Source organism: Labeo rohita, chromosome 7 (genome assembly GCF_022985175.1).
Source record: "Labeo rohita strain BAU-BD-2019 chromosome 7, IGBB_LRoh.1.0, whole genome shotgun sequence".
Taxonomy (NCBI): Eukaryota; Metazoa; Chordata; class Actinopteri; order Cypriniformes; family Cyprinidae; genus Labeo; species Labeo rohita.
Window position 1 is genome coordinate 19,575,219 of NC_066875.1, and position 15,232 is coordinate 19,590,450.

Here is a 15,232-nt window from a genome sequence, read left to right on the forward strand (position 1 = left end):
AAAACCCAGACACGTCTGCAGACAGTTCTGTGGCCGTCGGATTTAACCCCCACATGACATCTTGGCTTGCCAACTTACAACGAGTGATTTAAGATCACAGCCTTTCTCTTTTCTCCCATTATAACACCTGAGGGTTTGCTTTGTGCATGATTTTGCTGATGCCGTCCCAGCATGCATGCTGCTTGTGTTCCTGGAAGCATTTCTACTGCGGATAGCTGACTTTGCTTCCTCAGCAAAGGTCACGACCATCTCTAACAATCTAGTCTGCATGAGTTAACCTTTTAACTTCCTCTGGGAGGTTCCATGTGTTTCATTAAGAGTAGAAGATGTTCGACCGCAGAGTTCAGAGGCGTCTGTCTCCGTTTGTTGTGTAGGTGCTAGTTGGAGTAGTTCGTTTTGTTCTGTGTTCACATTACGTCTGTGTTGTTGGAGGCTGGTGGAGAGAATGATTCTCATCTAATGCTGTATCTTCTCTTGTGTTCTGCCTCCTTTCATTATTTCTTCTTGTTGTCTTTTACGTTCTTCTAATTCTTCCATCGACCTGCTGTTTTGTGTGATTCTTTGGCCATTTTTTCATTCTGTCTGTTCTTCACTTTGTTTCATCCCTCTTCCTTTTCCCCCTTCTTTTCTGTTATGCTCACTGTTGCCCCCTTTAGGCCGGGGGGACCTTCAGCCACAGCTGGACAGTGCAATGCAAGATGTGAATGACATGTACCTGCTGATGGAGGAGACGGAGAAGCAGGCGGTGCGGCGTGCTCTAGTGGAGGAGAGAGGACGCTTTTGTACCTTCATCAGCTTCCTGCAACCTGTAGTGGTACAGCCAACTTCATTTAAAGACCTTATTTTTGGTTTTTAAAAGAAACCCTGGGTATTAAGACTTGGAATGACTTGTAGAAAACCCATGATTTAAATTATTTAAAAAACCCACATCGTTTTAAACACATTTCGGACTATGCAGGGGCGCCATTATTTCAATGATGTGAAATGGTTGCACTCAGTGAGCTACTGGCGCGCTACTTGTTGCTATTTTTACCACAGCACAAAAAAATAAAATACTGATACAATGCCACATTGTGCGGCTTTTGGATGTAAGCAATAAGAGAAGTAAAAAGAATGAGAAGATGCCAGTGGGTGAATAAAACTTCCTAAAGGCCCACGTCTTTGTTCTCTCCACTTTAGCCTTGGTGGCTTTGAGGCTTTTAGTCGACCACAGCTACTGAAAGAGCTTACAAACAGCAGAGACAAAAACACTACACTCTTAAAAATAAAGGTGGTTTGAAAGGTTAATGCCATAGAAAAAACGTTTTTGGTTCCACAAAGAACCATCCAGTCAAAGGTACTTTAAAGAACCATCTTTTTCTACCTTTTCATAAACTGAAATGTTAAAGGTAAATGTTAAAGGTTCTCCATGGAGCCATTTAGACAAAAAAGGTTCTTCTATGGCATCGTGAAGCACCTTTATGTTTAAAATTGTAGATGCCATCCAGGCAGGACGTAAACATGCCGGCGCTTCTCATGACGCCGCAGCTATTGATGGAGTTTCTCAGTGTGGATTTCACTCAATACGATTGATGGTACGGCATTTGGTTTAATCCTACACTTATATCCATCGTAACCTGTAAACTCTTTCAGTAGCTGTGTTCACCGTATCAGTATTTTATTTTTCAAGTTGTGTCGTGGTAAAAATAGCAACAGGTAGGGCCAGTAGCTCACGGAGTGCAACCTTTTTTACAGCATCTAAATATTGCTGCCCCCCCATAGTCTAAAATATGTATAAAACAATGTAGATTGTTTTAAATAACATAAATCTTTTTTGTGTTTTCTACTACAAATGGGGTTCCCTTTAATATTGAATGCAGCACTGTTTAAAGGGGTCATCGGATGCAAAGTTCACTTTTTCATGTTGTTTGAACATTAATGTGTGTTGGCAGTGTATGTACACATCTACCCTATAATGATACAAATCCATGCAGTGGTTTTTAATTAATCAGTAAAAATAATATCCTCTTTTTCAAAACCGTTCTCAGATGCCTGTCGTTGTGGCATCACACCCACAGGGGCCGCTCCCATGATAGTTGATTGACATGTGCGTCTTACCTCAGATCAGCTGTCACAGTCCAACCTCCATTGTTTTGATGCTGGAGCAGGGATGTAAGTTAGACAAGAATATCTCAGATTAAGGTGTTGTGTTGCTGGATGTAATAATGAACATAGTGGTCGTCATTTACTCCCGACATCTGAGCCGCTGAAGATGCAGTGGATTAAGTTTGTTTGTGAAGGGAATGCACCTCCCGATCTACATAAATGCGTCTATGTTCGCACAAATCATTCGTGATCCAGCTTCACCTACAGCAGAAGTGAGTATAAGGTTGTTTTTTTTATGAATCTCTGCAATCACCTAGTAACGTACTAGTTAGCAAGTTTAGCGGCTAAACATGGCTAAATGCGGCTAAAGCAAACAGGCTCGTCACTCCACAGAGAGAAGAGAGGGGCGGGGGCGAACAGAGCTCACTAACATTTAAAGCAACCTCAACCAGAACAGGATGATTTTTGCAGAGTTGATTTTGGCAAGGTAAAAAGGGTGTTGTTTTATACAACCATTGAGTATTTTTAACCAAAGTATATTATAGACTTTTCATTAAGACCCTAAAGAATCATATCAACTGTGGAAAATGGGCATCCGATGACCCCTTTAAAAAGCCTCAACAGGTGTTAGAGTTTCCATGTACATAGCCATTCAGAAGCTTGGGGTTGGTAAGATCTTTTTTTTTTTGTTGGTTTTTAAAAGAAGTCTCTCGTAGCATTTTATTTTACAGTGTCCTTTTTACATAGGTTACATGTACTTACTATAGTGATAACAGCAAATGAAGCATTATTTCACTCAACTATCCCTAGACCAAGCCCTAATTCTAATCTATAGTAAGCGCATTGTTAATTACCATAATGTTGTTAGTACTCCAATGTACAAATGCATATAAAGCAACACTGTAAAATAAAGTGTAATTAAAGTCTGTAGTCTAGGCTACAGTAAAAACAGCAATATTGGGAAATATTGAAATTAAACATATCTGCATGCATTTGTATTAATGTGTGAAGAGTTTATTTGCAAAAACAGATAACTCCATTTTTAACAATTTTCAAAAATCCTGTTTTTTCATTGTGCATTCCAGTTAATCTCAGTCAAACTGCAGTTGGGTTATTTTGATTAAGTAAAAATAACTAAAAACATACAGGTAACTAACACAATAAAACACAATAAAAACATGATAACGTAATGAAAAACATGATTTTTGAAGTTATCTGTTTTTGCAAATAAACAATTCATTCAAACAGCCATTACTCCAGCATATCATATCACTCGCATATAATATGCTGATTTGATGCTCAAGAAACATTTATTATAATTATATTATTATTATGATGAAAAAAGTTTTTCTTTTTAATATTTTTGTGGAAACCATGATACACTTTCTTCAGGATTCTTTGATGAATAAAAAGTAAATAATAAAATAACTTTTTTTTTTTAAAGCTAGTGTATGCTGTTCATTCACTCTCCAGTCTATCTCTAAATAATAAAAAATATTTAATAATAATAACAATACAGTTAAATACAACTTAACTCCTACAAATTACAAATGATCACTTTTTTTATCTACAAAACTTATTTTAACATAAAAACAAAAAATGTTTATGTTTTGAAATGTAAAGAGAAAAAGTCTCATCAATATTTTGTTTTACTGTATATGGTAATGATAAGGATAACCTGTCTTAAGAGTTGATTTAAGCTAAATGAATAAATGAATGCCCTTGAATTGAATTATTGTCTGTAATTTAAATGACATTATGTGATGTTAAATTAAGTTCTGATCTATGAATCTGTGGTTCTGTTCTTGTGTAATGTTAGAATGGAGAGATTGCCATGTTGGGGGAGATCACTCATCTCCAGGCCATTATTGATGACCTCACCGTGTTAACCTCAGACCCCCACAAACTGCCCCCGGCCAGTGAGCAGGTGCCCATCCACCTTATACACTCCAGTCACCATGTAGCATGTGCTGTACAGTGCTTTACAGAAACAAACCATAGTACGACCATTAACACAAAGACTGTCTCTCTTTCTTTCTTTCTTTCTTTCTTTCTTTCTCTTAGGTAATAAAAGACCTTAAGGGTTCTGATTACTCTTGGTCCTACCAGACTCCCCCCTCCTCTCCCAGCAGCTCCGGCTCCAGGAAAAGCAGCATGTGCAGGTGGGAACAAGAGTGATAAAAACATAGATTACATTATGCTGCCAGTAATGTTAACACACTTATTAAATCTCTATTCCTGGTTATTAGCCTTTTTGTCTGCTGGATAGATTTGTTGCTTGTGCTGTGTACTATGTCGCTTGGCTTTTCATTATGGTGTAATTGCTTTGAAAATTGCTGTTTGTTGTAAAAAGACAGTGCAGTTTATTGCAAAATATCAATTGCCAAATGACAGCTTGTACTTGTAACTAACTACCCTGCTGGAAAATCAAGCGTATGCTGTGTCTTGGGACATGGAAGCTGGCATTTCATTGGTTTAAACTGGTTTATAAGCTGGTCTAAGCTTGTAGACCATCCTTGATCAGCAAACCAGACGCCAGCTGTTCTTACAATGTTGAAAGGATAGTTCACCCAAAGATGAAACATTTTGTCATCAATTACTCATGTCATTTTAAACCTTTAAGGGAGAAGTCCACATCCAAAACAAAGATTCACATATAATGTACTCACCCCATTGTCATCCAAGATGTTCATGTCTTTCTTTCTTCAGTCGTACAGAAATAATGTTTTTTGAGGAAAACATTTCAACATTTTTCTCCATATAATGGACTGGTATGGTGCCCCGAATTTGAATTTCCAAAATGCAGTTTAAATGCGGCTTCAAACGATCTCAAATGCGGTTGTAAACAATCCCAGCCAAGAAAGAAGGGTCTTATCTAGCGTAACAATTGGTTATTTTCATAAAAATAATACAATTTCTATACTTTTTAATGTCAACGCTCATCTTGTCTCACTCTGCCTAAACTGTTTTTGTTCTGGTTCATGACAGTTAGGGTATGTCGAAAAACTCCCATCTCATGTTCTCCCTCAACTTTAAAATCATCCTATATCGCTGTTTTACCTTTTTTGTTGAGGGTGTTTGATCTTCTTTGCATGTTCACTTTGCAAAGACTGGGTCGGTACTTTTGCAGCGATGTAGGATGATTTTAAAATGATTTTTGAAGTTGAGGGAGAAAATACGATTGGAGTTTTTCATTTACAACGCATTTGGGATCATTTGAAGCCGCATTTAAACTACATTTTGGAAGTTCAAAATCTGGGCACCATATCAATCAATCCATATCTTTTCTTCAAAAAACATAATTTCTTTATGACTCAAGAAAGGAAGACATGAATCTTGGATGACAATGGGGTCTTCCCCTTTAAGACTTTCATTCATCTTCAAAACACAATGAAACCTGAGTGATTTCTGTCGCACTATTGAAAGTCCATTCCACCAAAACTAAAATGCTGCCAAAAGTGCTTCATAAAAGTAATTCATATGACAAAGAGACAAAAATCACTTCATATGCTGAACAGATTTAATCTAGGCTTTTAGTCACATATAAACATTGACCAACGCACGTACATAGAGCACATCAAATATGGTCTACAGAAGCTCAGATGTGACCCTGGACCACAAAACCAGTCTTAAATAGCACAGGTATATTTGTGGCAGTAGCCAAAAATGCATTGCATGGGTCAAAATGATAGATTTTTATGCCAGAAATCATTAGGTTATTAAGTAAAGATCATGTTCCATGAAGATATTTTGTAAATTTCCTACTGTAAATATACCAAAATTAATTTTTGATTAGTAATATGCATTGCTTCAAATAAGATTTTCTCAATATTTAGATTTTTTCTGCACCCATTTTCAAATAGTTGTATCTCAGCTAAAAATTGTCTTGTCCTAACAAACCATACCAATATCAATTTCATATCAATGGAAATTAAAAAATGGACTCTTATGACTGGCTTTGTGGTCCTGGGTCACAAATGTGTTTGTGTGACAATGTCTTTATAAACTTTATGAGCTTCAGTGGAATGGGCTTTGGAAGGACATGAGAGTGAGTAAATGATGACAGAATTTAAATTTTGGGGTGAATTATGCCTTTAAATCACATAAGCTAAGGAAACAAGCTACTAGCTTAAGTTTGTTTTTCCAGTCAGGCTATATATTGTGTGTGTATATTTTGAATTCAAGTGTGTGTATTGAGAAAAAGGGGCTGCTGATGTTACTGCTGCTGCGTTACACAATCTCACTGTATGTTGACATCACATGTAACCCCGAAAACATAGAGACAGAGCACTGCGGTTATGAAAATGTTGTTTTGTATTCCTCTAAGAGTCTTGCTTTAAACAGGCACAGTCAATGCTTATTGATTCATGCTATTCATCCATTGATTCCTTTAGATGAAGTCAAGGATGAAACATAGCAATTAGCTACAATTACAATTAACACAATTACACCAAAGTAGCTTGTTTAATATCATTTTATTGCTTTTATAATTCTCTAGCAATTAGTGTCTGATGAATGTAACTTCAGTGCTTTGCTCTCTTAAATGAATACTCCAGGTTAAAACCATTTGCAAACCCCATTAACAGAATCTGTCTAATATTCCTGTGTTGTTTTTAACCCGGAATATGAAATAATTACTTTAAAACAAATTGAAAGCATTTCAAGATCACTTTTACATAACCAGTCCCTGTAGAGTTTTTTGATCAGACCATTAGTGTTTTGCTTTGGCTCTAGGGCCAATTAAGGCTTCCTTTTTAATAGTGTCATTTAGTACCTGTTTGTGTTTGTTTGTGCCGCCTCGCATGGAGTTGTGGGGGTTGATTCAAGTGCGTTGGTCTCGCACGGCCGACACAACTGAACGCAACCTTCAATCTCCATACTAGGGCCTCTGTGTCACACCTGTCAAACTTTGTCTTACATATGTTCTCCCTCTGCCCCCCCCACCCTGACCTTCATCCTTACCCATCAACCCTATCACTGCTTGAGACCTTTGTTCATCCATCTCCTTTTTTTTCTCCTCAAATATTTGTTAATCTTTATCATGTTTTTTTTTTCTTGACTTCATCTTGTAAAACCCTCTTCTGCTCATTCTGACCTTATGGGTGTGGTTCACACCATATAACCTGCCCATATATGACCCTCTGTACCCCACCCTTGCACCCCGGTCCTCTGTCGCACTTTCCCTTGCCCCTGCAGCAGTGTAAACAGCGCCCATAGTAGCGCCTCTCGATCCTCTGGTGGCTCTCAGACTCACTCACCCAGTTCGTCCTGTCGCTACCGCAGCCTGGCCCAACCGCTAACAACCGCTGCACACCGCCTCAGCAGCGTCTCCTCCCACGACTCCGGCTTCATCTCCCAGGACGCCAACGTCTACTCCAAACCCCCATCACCCATGCCCTCCGATATAACCAGCCAGGTATTTGCTTCAAATTATGGTTATTTTGAAATTATGGTAACATAGGGTTTCTGACATGAATGCAAAACAAAGCTGTGATGGATAGAAGTACAGTTTGTTCAATGAATTGTAATGTTGTTTAAAGGGATAGTTTACCTAAAAATGAAAATCATGTCATTAATTACTCACCCTCATGTTGTTCCAAACTCGTAAGAAATTTGAACACAAATTAAGATATTTTTGATAGCACTATTTATTGTTGTAATAGATGGTAAATATTTATTTATGATATTTATTTACAATACTGTTCAAAAGTTTGGGGTTAGTAAGATTTTTAAATGAAAGAAGTCTATTATGCTCAGCACGGCTGCATTTATTTGACCAGAAATACAGTAAAAACAGTAATATTGTGAACAGTTACTATAATTTAAAATACCTGTTTACTATTTTAATATGCTGTACATTACCAGTCAAAAGTTTTTGAACAGTAAGATAAATGTAATGTTTTTTAAAGAAGTTTCTCCTGCATTTATTTGATCCAAAGTACAGCAAAAACAGTAACATTTTGATTTTTTTTTTTTTTTTTTTTACTATTTAAAATAACTGTTTTCTATTTTAATATATTAAAAAAATGTAATTTATTCTGGTGATTTGAAAGCTGATTTTTTATCATCCTTACTCCAGTCACATGATCCTTCAGGAATCATTCTAATATTCTGATTTGCTGCTCAGAAAACATTTATTATTATTATTATTATTGTTGTTGTTGTTGTTGTTGTTGTTGTTGTTGTTGTTATAATTATTATTGTTATTATTATTATTATGTTTAAAACTGCTGAGTAGAATTTTTTCAGGTTTCTTTGATGAATAATAAGTTCAGAAGAACAGCATTTATCTTTAAATAGAAATCTTTTGTAACATTATAAATGTCTTTATCATCACTTTAAGATCAATTTAAAGCATCTTTGCTAAATAAAAGTCTTAATTTCTATAATTTCTCCCCCCCAAAATAGCTTTTGAATGATATAGTGTTACAAAAGCTTTCTTGAACAGCAAATCAGCATATTAGAATGATTTCTGAAGAATCATGTGACACTGAAGACTTGAGACTAGAGAAAATGAAGCTTTGATCACAGGAATAAATTACAATTTGTAAAAATATACATTTAAAATCCCAAAAGATATTAGATAATAAAGTTGTAATTGTGAACCCACCAAATTATAGAGCTAAATCTTCTCCTGCTGGCAAAGCAGTGACTGAAGTTGACGCCCCATAGAATCTCTTGAAGAAACCACAGTGTTACTGTACATCTATGTCCCAGCTTCAAACATGCAACAACGTTCCCTGTCTGCATCTGAAAGATTATAGTGACCTCTTGTGGACAAGATGTTGAACTACTGTATGTCAATCAGTTCTTGACCAGTGGTCAGAATGTAGGCAGATTTTTTACATTCTCTGTAAAAATTGTGATAGAAAGTGGTGCAGAGCTTGAAATGTGCTTGTAAAGCATTGTATGTGGAACATAGGCTTTACAATATATACACAGAGGCACAGCTTTCCTATGCACTTTCTTTGGAGTAAAGCAAGAGAAATGCACTCGTTTTGGAGCTTACAGGCTACTCTCTCACCGTGGAAAGAAAAGGGGATTTTGCCCGCCCGTGAATCTACCAAATGCATGGTTGAGGTGTGACAGACAATGAAGAATAAGCATATTGAAGGGTCAGCCTAGCATAGATAATTCGGACACACGCCAGGTAGTGATTCATGATTCATGCATATCATTTTTAGATAGTAGCTTGAGCACAGGAAAGAATGACGCTCATAGAATGAACCTAATATTTTTAGTTTCAGTTATAAGTGTTGGAAATTGTGGTGGCATTAGTGACAGCTTAACCTCAGTGGGGCAATTTTTGCTAAATACAGTATATATATATATATATATATATATATATATATATATATCTTGGAAAAGGAAATTATAGAAATTAACACTTATTTAGCAAAGATGCTTTAAATTGATCAAAAGTGATGATAAAGACATTTACAATGTTTCAAAAGATTTCTATTTCAGATAAATGCTGTTCTTCTGACTGTTATGCTGACTGTTTTCAGCATAATAATAATAATAATAATAATAAAAATAATAATAAATGTTTTTGAGCAGCAAATTAGAATATTAAAATCGTTTCTGAAGGATCATGTGACTGTAGTAATGGTGCTAAAATACAGCTTTGAAATTATGGGAATAAATGACATTTTAAAATATATTAAAATAGAAAACAGTTATTTTAAATAGTAAAACTTTTTCAAAATTGTACTTTTTCAAATCAAATAAACAGATCAAATAAATAAGCAGAAGAGACTTCTTTAAAAAAAAAAAAACCATTAAAAATCTTACTGTTCAAAACTTTTGACTGGTAGTATAGGTGGTCAAGAGTTTTGGACTAAATTAGTAAATAATAATAATAATTAAAAAATAAATAAAAAATATAAAAATAATGTAGACATGAAAACAACCAGCAGATGGCAACAAAAGAAAAAAAACAAGAAATACAGAAAAAAAAAGAAGGAATCCTTTTAGGAATCCTAAAATCTTTACTGTTTGTGTGTTTGTATTTTGTTGTGTTTTAAAGCTTTAAAAATTTCTTTGTAAAAAAAAATAATTGTAACAATTAAAATACACTACCCTTTAAAAGTCTGGGGTTGGTAAGATTTTTGAAGGTTTTCAATGTTTTTGATGTTTTATATACTCAGAAACTGTGAATTTGATTTGAAAAAAACAAAACAAAAAACAACAGTAATAATATGAAATATTACAATTTACAACTTTACCTATTTCCTAATTTAATATATTTCAATATATATATTGTGTTAAATTCACAAAATCCTTCAGAAATCATTCTAATTTGCTGATTTGGTGCTCAAGAAACATTTTTCAAAAAAATATTTCATTGACCCCAAACTCTTCCGACGTTTTACCTCCCCACTGGTCATTGATTTTTCTATTCATGAAGGGTCCATTTATTGCAAGGAGTACTGTACCCTTTATTTAGTACTAACCTGAATAAGATATTTCACATGAAGATGTTTACATGTAGTCCACAAGAAAAAAAAAAAAAGCTGAATTTATAAAAATAACCCTGTTCAAAAGTTTACATACACTTGATTCTTATTAAAGGAGAAGTCCACTTCCAAAACAAAGATTCATATATAATGTACTCACCCCCTTGTCATCCAAGATGTTCATGTCTTTCTTTCTTCAGTCGTAAATAAATTATGTTGTTTGAGGAAAACATTTCAGCATTTTTCTCCATATAATGGACTGATATGGTGCCCCGATTTTGAACTTCCAAAAGGCAGTTTAAATGCGGCTTCAAACGATCCCAAATGCGGTTGTAAATGATCCCAGCCGAGGAAGAAGGGTCTTGTCTAGCGAAATGATTGGTTATTTTCATTTAAAAAAAAATACGATTTAAATACTTTTGAATCTCAAACGCTCATCTTGCCTTGCTCTTTTAAACAGAAGGAAGATGTGTACATTTTTCGTATTCTGCCTAAATATTTCGTACAGCCCTTTAGAAGCTACAGAAGATACTTACATGTTTCCCAGAAGTCAAAATATTTTACATTTACCCTGATCTTCAAATTCAAACAGTTTTCACCCCCCCCACTGTGCTTCCTTCTGGAGCATCAGTGAGCGTTTGAACCTTCTGTAACTTGCATATGAGTCCCTCAGTTGTCCTCAGCGTGAAAAGATGGATCTCAAAATCATACAGTCATTGTTGGAAAAGGTTAAAATACACAAAAAACACTGAAAAACCAAAGAATTTGTGTGGCCTGAAGGATTTTTTTCTGAAAAAAATCTATTTGTGAAGGGTCCATTTACTGCAAGCAGTACCATAAAAAATACAAAGAATTCAAACTTTGACAGAGACCCTCTAAATGTTTCCCTGCTGATACCCCATCTTTTATGGTCTTTCTTTCAGAAGTCATCGAGTTCAGCATCCTCAGAAGCATCTGAGACCTGCCAGTCAGTTAGTGAGTGTAGCTCTCCAACAACAGTGAGTATCAAGTACTCTCTCCGTAAGACATACACGTGCTGAAACTGTCAGTGATATTTTGGATTGTCTGTGGGACCCGTGAGGGTTGTGCTGCTGATTGGCAGGTCGGGTTCTTCTCTGTCTCTCTTGCCGGTTTCGTCTTTGTGCTGTCATTAGATCTGATCTTTCCTGCCACTCTCAGTGTGTATCTGCAAAGCCACACACACAAAGGCTCCCAAGCCCACGAGTAAAGGGAAGGGGGTCTCTTGCAACTCTGACGGTCTCGATCTTATCTCTCCATTCCGCAGTTTGGCTCGTCCTTCGCTACCTTCCGCCCTGCTCTCTCTCACACTGGCTCCATCAGGCCTTTCTCTGTCATACTTCCTGCGTCCCCACCCTATAACCGCTCCCCTGGATCCAACACACCCTCTCCCACATCCAAGGTTCCTTGCTGGAAGGTTTGTCTCCATTGGCAATTCTCATTGCAGTTTTGTTTGTTTCCTCTTCTTTTTGTGTGCGTTCGTGTGTTGAACATGTGCCTGAATAACACTTACTGACAGTGTTTTTGTTTCAGCTTCATTCTGCTTAACTTCATTCATTACCTCATTTTGCTTTTTAACACGCACCTTTTCTGTTGGCTGTTTGATTCTGGTTTCAAATCTCTGGCTGTGAGATTTGCTAAACCGAGCAGACCACGGAAGGTACCTATTCGTTTATTCAACTCAAAAGGTAAAGCAAACGCTAAGATTGGGCTTTTTCTAAAACACATAAGACCGTATTTCTTGAAAGGACACTCAAACTGCTGGATTGTGGGCCAGTCTTCTCTCTCGCCCCTGAGACCGTTGAATTTGTTGCTATACACTGACCTGAATTAACTGCGTCTACTTCCTCAGGACTGGTCCAAGGTAGGTTCCAGCGAGCAGCCGCTGGCCAGCACACTTCAGAGGAGGAAAGAGCCTCTGGATAGGCTGAGGGAGGCAGAAACCTCTCCTCAGTCACAGGGGTATTCTGGGATGCATTCGGAAGATCCCCAGAGGCCAAGGATGAACCCGGCCACTATAGCCGCCAAGGTAACTTTTACTATATATGAAACATTCATCATTTGTTGTGGCGAAGACAAAATGTACCTGTTTGCTTAAGGCTGTTTCTTCAAATATGGGCTACTCTGGCCTTGAGTACTTAATAATGTAGTGGTTCTCCACCTGGGGCCTCAGCACACTTTCTAGTGGGCCATAAGATGGCTTAAAAATATTAAAAATAACAAAAACAAGCTAAAAATTAGCTAAATTAGCTAACAATTAACTTTTTTCCTTACCATCTTCCATTTTTAAGAAAAAAAGTTTAAGAGGTTTCACGGTCTTGTAAAACTTATATAAGAGTTTTTTAAAGTGTGATTTGTATCTCTGGACAAGCCTTGAAAACAAATAAATTCTTAAAAGTTATTTCGAAAGGAATTTTTTATAATGTTAGTTATGCCAAGCTCTAAGATATTTTGTCAGGTAGAAATTGCTATTTCTACATAAAAACTCTGCAATAATAAACAACTAGAAAAGTCAAGTATATGCAATGGAAAAACAAATGGTAAGACCTGAACAACACTAATGGAATTACAGAATGTAATTTGTTAAATGATTTAGTTTAATTATTTTAACACATTGCCACTTACCACTTAATTTAGAACATTTTAAAACGAGCTGAATAGTATTTTTGACAATGGGGGATTGAGAATACAGTTGAGGTCAAAGTATACAACTTGCAGAATCTGCAAAACGTTAATTATTTTACCAAAATGAGAGGGATCATACAAATGCATGTTGTTTTTTATTTAGTACTGACCTGAATAAGATATTTCACATGAAGATGTTTACATATAGTTCACAAGAGAAAATAATAGTTGAATTTATAAAAATAACCCTGTTCAAAAGTTTACATGCCCTTGATTCTTATTCTCTGGAAGTCCACTTCCAAAACAAAGATTCACATATAATGTACTCACCCCCTTGTCATCCAAGATGTTTATGTCTTTCTTTCTTCACTTGTAAAGAAATTATGTTTTTTGAGGAAAACATTTCTGTATTTTTCTTCATGTAGTGGACTGCTATGGTGCCCCGATTCAGTCTTTGCAAAGTGAACATGCAAAGAAGATCAAACACCCTTAACAAAAAAGGTAAAACAGCGATAAAGGGCGATTTTGAAGTTGAGGGAAAACATGAAATGGGAATTTTTCGACATACCCTAACTGTCATTAACCGGAAAAAAAAACAGTTCAGGCAGAGTAAGACAAGACAAGCGTTTGACATTAAAAAGTATATAAATTGTATTATTTTTATGAAAATACCTGATCCTTTCGCTAGACAAGACCCTTCATCCTCGGCTGGGATCATTTACAACCGCATTTGGGATCGTTTGAAGCCGCATTTAAACTGCATTTTGGAAGTTCGAAATCGGGGCACCACACCAGTCCATTACATGGAGAAAATGTTTTCCTCAAAAAAAACAAAATTTCTTTACGACTGATGAAAGAATGACATGAACATCTTGGGTGACAAGGGGGTTGAGTACATTATATGTCAATCTTTGTTTTGGAAGTGGACTTCTCCTTTAATGTGTTGTTACCTGAATGATCCACAGCTGTGTTTTTAGTGATAACTGTTCATGAGTCCCTTGTTTGTCCTGAACAGTTAAACTGTCTGCTGTTCTTCAGAAAAATCCTTCAGGTCCCACAAATTCTTTGTTTTTTCAGCATCTTTGTGTATTTGAACACATTCCAGCAATGACTGTATAATTGTGAGATCCATCACACTGAAGACAACTGAGGGACTCATATGTAACTATTACAAAAGGTTCAAATGCTCACTTGATGCTCCAGAAAGAAAAACAATGCATTAAGAGCCAGGGGTGTAAACTTTTTAACAGAATGAAGATGTGTACATTTTTCGTATATTGCCTAAATATTTGGCCCTTCAGAAGCTACAGAAGCTCCAAAGTTTAGGTCTATATACAATATGCACACACATTGAGCTACATGTGTGTAGTCTGTGCTTGATACAACTGTTTGTATGTATTGTGTTATGGTGCAGCATGGTGAGGATGTCTCCCCAGCTGCCAGTGATCTAGCTATGGTCCTGACACGAGGCCTCAGCATGGAGCAGCAGAAGAGCAGCCGAGACTCCCTTCAATACTCTAGTGGATACAGCACTCAGACAACCACCCCATCCTGCTCTGAAGATACCATCCCCTCACAGGGTAATTACACACTCAAAAATACTCACTTGTTCTCAGTAAAGGCCTGTTCACACCAAGAATGATAACTATAACGCTAACTATATTAATGTTCACACCAACACACAATATTACTCGTTTACACAATATTACAAGTTAAAGCCGCAGTTGTCGTCTGCTGAGTGCTTTAAATAAAATACTGTTACAATGCCACATTCTACAGCTTTTGGTTGTAATTTACAGTTGATGGACAAAAAGCGAAGTGAAGCAAGTCTTTAATACTTTCCTAGCGATAAGAACAGGGGAAAAGAATGGGAAGATGCCTGTGGATGAATAAAGCTTCCTAAAGACCCATGTCTTTGTTGTCTCCACTTTTGCCCTGATGCCTTTGAGACATTCAGTAGACCACAGCTACTGAAAGAGCTTACAAACAACAGAGACAGGAAACGCTAGATGCCATCCTGGAAGGCTGTAAGCATCCTGACGCTT

At 36.4% G+C, this 15,232-nt stretch overlaps 1 protein-coding gene across 2 annotated transcripts in view; it reads left to right on the top strand.

The window, feature by feature from the left end:
• The window catches only part of mtss1lb (MTSS I-BAR domain containing 2b), a 78,430-nt gene that overhangs the window by 56,249 nt on the left and 6,949 nt on the right, over positions 1–15,232 (top strand). Inside the window, exons 7-13 of one of the 2 annotated variants that reach the window (XM_051114334.1) lie at positions 657–814; positions 3,905–4,012; positions 4,150–4,247; positions 7,282–7,501; positions 11,468–11,542; positions 12,415–12,591; positions 14,602–14,767. In XM_051114334.1, coding sequence (XP_050970291.1) covers positions 657–814; positions 3,905–4,012; positions 4,150–4,247; positions 7,282–7,501; positions 11,468–11,542; positions 12,415–12,591; positions 14,602–14,767 — 1,002 coding nt within the window. The remainder of the gene's footprint in view (positions 1–656; positions 815–3,904; positions 4,013–4,149; positions 4,248–7,281; positions 7,502–11,467; positions 11,543–12,414; positions 12,592–14,601; positions 14,768–15,232) is intronic. The other variant, XM_051114335.1, reaches the window with a different exon arrangement.